A 2,111-nucleotide genomic window follows, 5' to 3' on the forward strand; every position below is an offset into this window, starting at 1 on the left:
CCTGTCTCAGTGTGTCCTTCAGTGCATCTCTGGCCCTCTTCAGCTTGTCTTTCTGCTGTTCCAGGTGGGAATTCTTCTTCTTCATCCTCATCTGGTCGAGCTCCAGTTCAGCCACCAGTCGCTGCAGGACCAGCAGTCTGTCCTCCACAGCCTGAGGAGACACATGTCCTCCATCACACTACAGATGATGGAACAGAACCCATCCAACCAATCAGAAGTTAGACTGACCTCCTCTGGGTTAGAACCAGTCCTGAGGTTTGCTCGCTGCCTGTAGCCAATCATGGCGGCCTCTGTCCGCTCCAGAGCCAATCGGAACCGGTCCCGCTCCTCCTCCAGCTCCTTGTTCCTCTGCGTCAGCATGTAGAACTGGACAAGAAGAATAATGAAGGAGGAGGAGGAGCTGTGCTACTCTCAGCTCAGATGAAGGAGTCCATGTTACCTCAGACTCTTTCTTTTGCAGCTCCTTCCTCAGCTGCTCCTTCTCAGAGGAAACCTGCTCCTCCTCTTCCTCTTGCTCCTCCTCCTGAAACAGAAGCTGCAGTTAGGAGGACTTCATTCAGGAGGTTGAGGAACGTTCTCAGTTAAAACTCACATCCTCTCCTGTCTGGACGTTTCTCCTCCTCAGTCCATCCATCTGAGCTTTCTGCTCCTCCATCAATGCTGTCAACCTTCTCAGCTCTTCTTGACTCTCCTGGATCCTCCTCCTTGCCTCCTCCTCCTTCTCCTCCATCTTGGACCTCCACTCTCTGTCTTCCTCCTCCCGTCTACTCCTTAGTGTCTGGATCTCTATGTGCAGAACCTCCTGCCCTTTCTCCAACTCTTCCACTTGACTCCTCCACCTCCCCTCAGCCTCCCTCCTCCTCTCCAGCTCCTCCACCACCTCCTTCCTTCTCTTCTCCAGACCTTTGACTCTGGCCCTCAGCTCCTCCACCTCCTCCTTAGCCGCCTGCTTGTTCTCCTCTCTGATTTTCTCCATGTCCTCCTTCTTCTGGGCCAGCGCGCTCCTCAGACGCTCCCCCTCGTTGTGGCTGTCCTGGGGGAGGAGTCAAAGAGGAGAGACATTATGACCTCATACTATAAGGGGGGCATCCAACAGGAGGCGCCCTACCTGAAGGAGAGCCTTCAGAGTAGTCATCTCCTCCAGGGCCACCCTTAGGCCTTCTCTCATCTGCTGGCTCTCCTCCTCCTTCTCCTTCACCTCCTTTCGTGCTCGCTCCCGGCTGCGGCTCAGATCCAACACCTGGAACAGAGTCAGACTTAGCTTTCACCTCCTCTGCTCATCTTCGTCCTCCCCCTGGGATGGTTCTGTACCTGACTCTTCAGGGAGGTCAGGCTCTCCTCCATCACCTCCATGTTTTGCTGAACACCTTTCAAGTCGTCTTGCACCTCCTCCCTCCTCTGGCGCTCCTCCTTCACCTCCTCCTGAAGGTCTTTGACCTCATCTCTCCTCTTCTGCAGCTCCTCCAGGAGCTCCTGTTTTTCCTTTTGAACCTTCTCTTGAAGGAGAGACACCTCCTTCTCACTCCTCCTGTGAGCCTCATGCACCTCCTCTTTTAGAGCCCTTACCTCCTCCTCTTTCCTTCGTAGCCCCTCCTCTATCTGCTCCTGTTCCTTTTTCACCTCCTCAGCAATGACTGCCAGCTCGCTAACCTCCGCCCTACTCTTCCTCAGTTCATCGCGGATCTTTTCCTCCTTTTGTTGCTCCTTCATCAGCTCCTCTTGGAGCTCCTTTTTGCTCCTCAGTAACTCCTGCTGGACCTCCTCCAACTTCCTCCACTCCTCTTGCCCCTTCTTCCTCATTACCTCCTTAGACCTGAGTTCCTCCTGCAGCTTCCCATGGGCCTCCTCCTTCACTCTGAGCACCTCCTCTCTGAGAGACCTTACCTCCTTTTCAAACATCTCCTCCTTTTCCTTTTGCTCCTTTCTCAGTTCAGAAAGCTCCTGTTCTACCTCCACTTTCTGACTCCTAGCCATCTGTGCCTCCTTCCTTTCCCTCTGCACCTCCTCTCTCAGGAGAGCTGCCTCCTTTTTGCTCTTCAGCAGCTCCTGGCGGATCTCCTCCGTCTTCATTAACTCCTCTTTTTCATTTACTACCTCCAGTCTCAGAGCAG

The 2,111-nt window shown here is 53.9% G+C and overlaps 1 protein-coding gene across 1 annotated transcript in view; it reads right to left on the minus strand.

Moving 5' to 3' along the window:
• Positions 1-2,111, minus strand: part of LOC107095544 (trichohyalin-like) — a 27,412-nt gene that overhangs the window by 3,187 nt on the left and 22,114 nt on the right. Inside the window, exons 22-27 of the mRNA XM_015391680.1 lie at positions 1,312-2,109; positions 1,109-1,240; positions 593-1,033; positions 440-523; positions 229-366; positions 5-151 (exon numbers count right to left, since the gene is read on the minus strand). Of these exons, the coding sequence (XP_015247166.1) occupies positions 5-151; positions 229-366; positions 440-523; positions 593-1,033; positions 1,109-1,240; positions 1,312-2,109 (1,740 nt within the window). The remainder of the gene's footprint in view (positions 1-4; positions 152-228; positions 367-439; positions 524-592; positions 1,034-1,108; positions 1,241-1,311; positions 2,110-2,111) is intronic.

Source organism: Cyprinodon variegatus, unplaced genomic scaffold (assembly GCF_000732505.1).
Source record: "Cyprinodon variegatus isolate N-32 unplaced genomic scaffold, C_variegatus-1.0 Scaffold555, whole genome shotgun sequence".
NCBI lineage: Eukaryota > Metazoa > Chordata > Actinopteri > Cyprinodontiformes > Cyprinodontidae > Cyprinodon > Cyprinodon variegatus.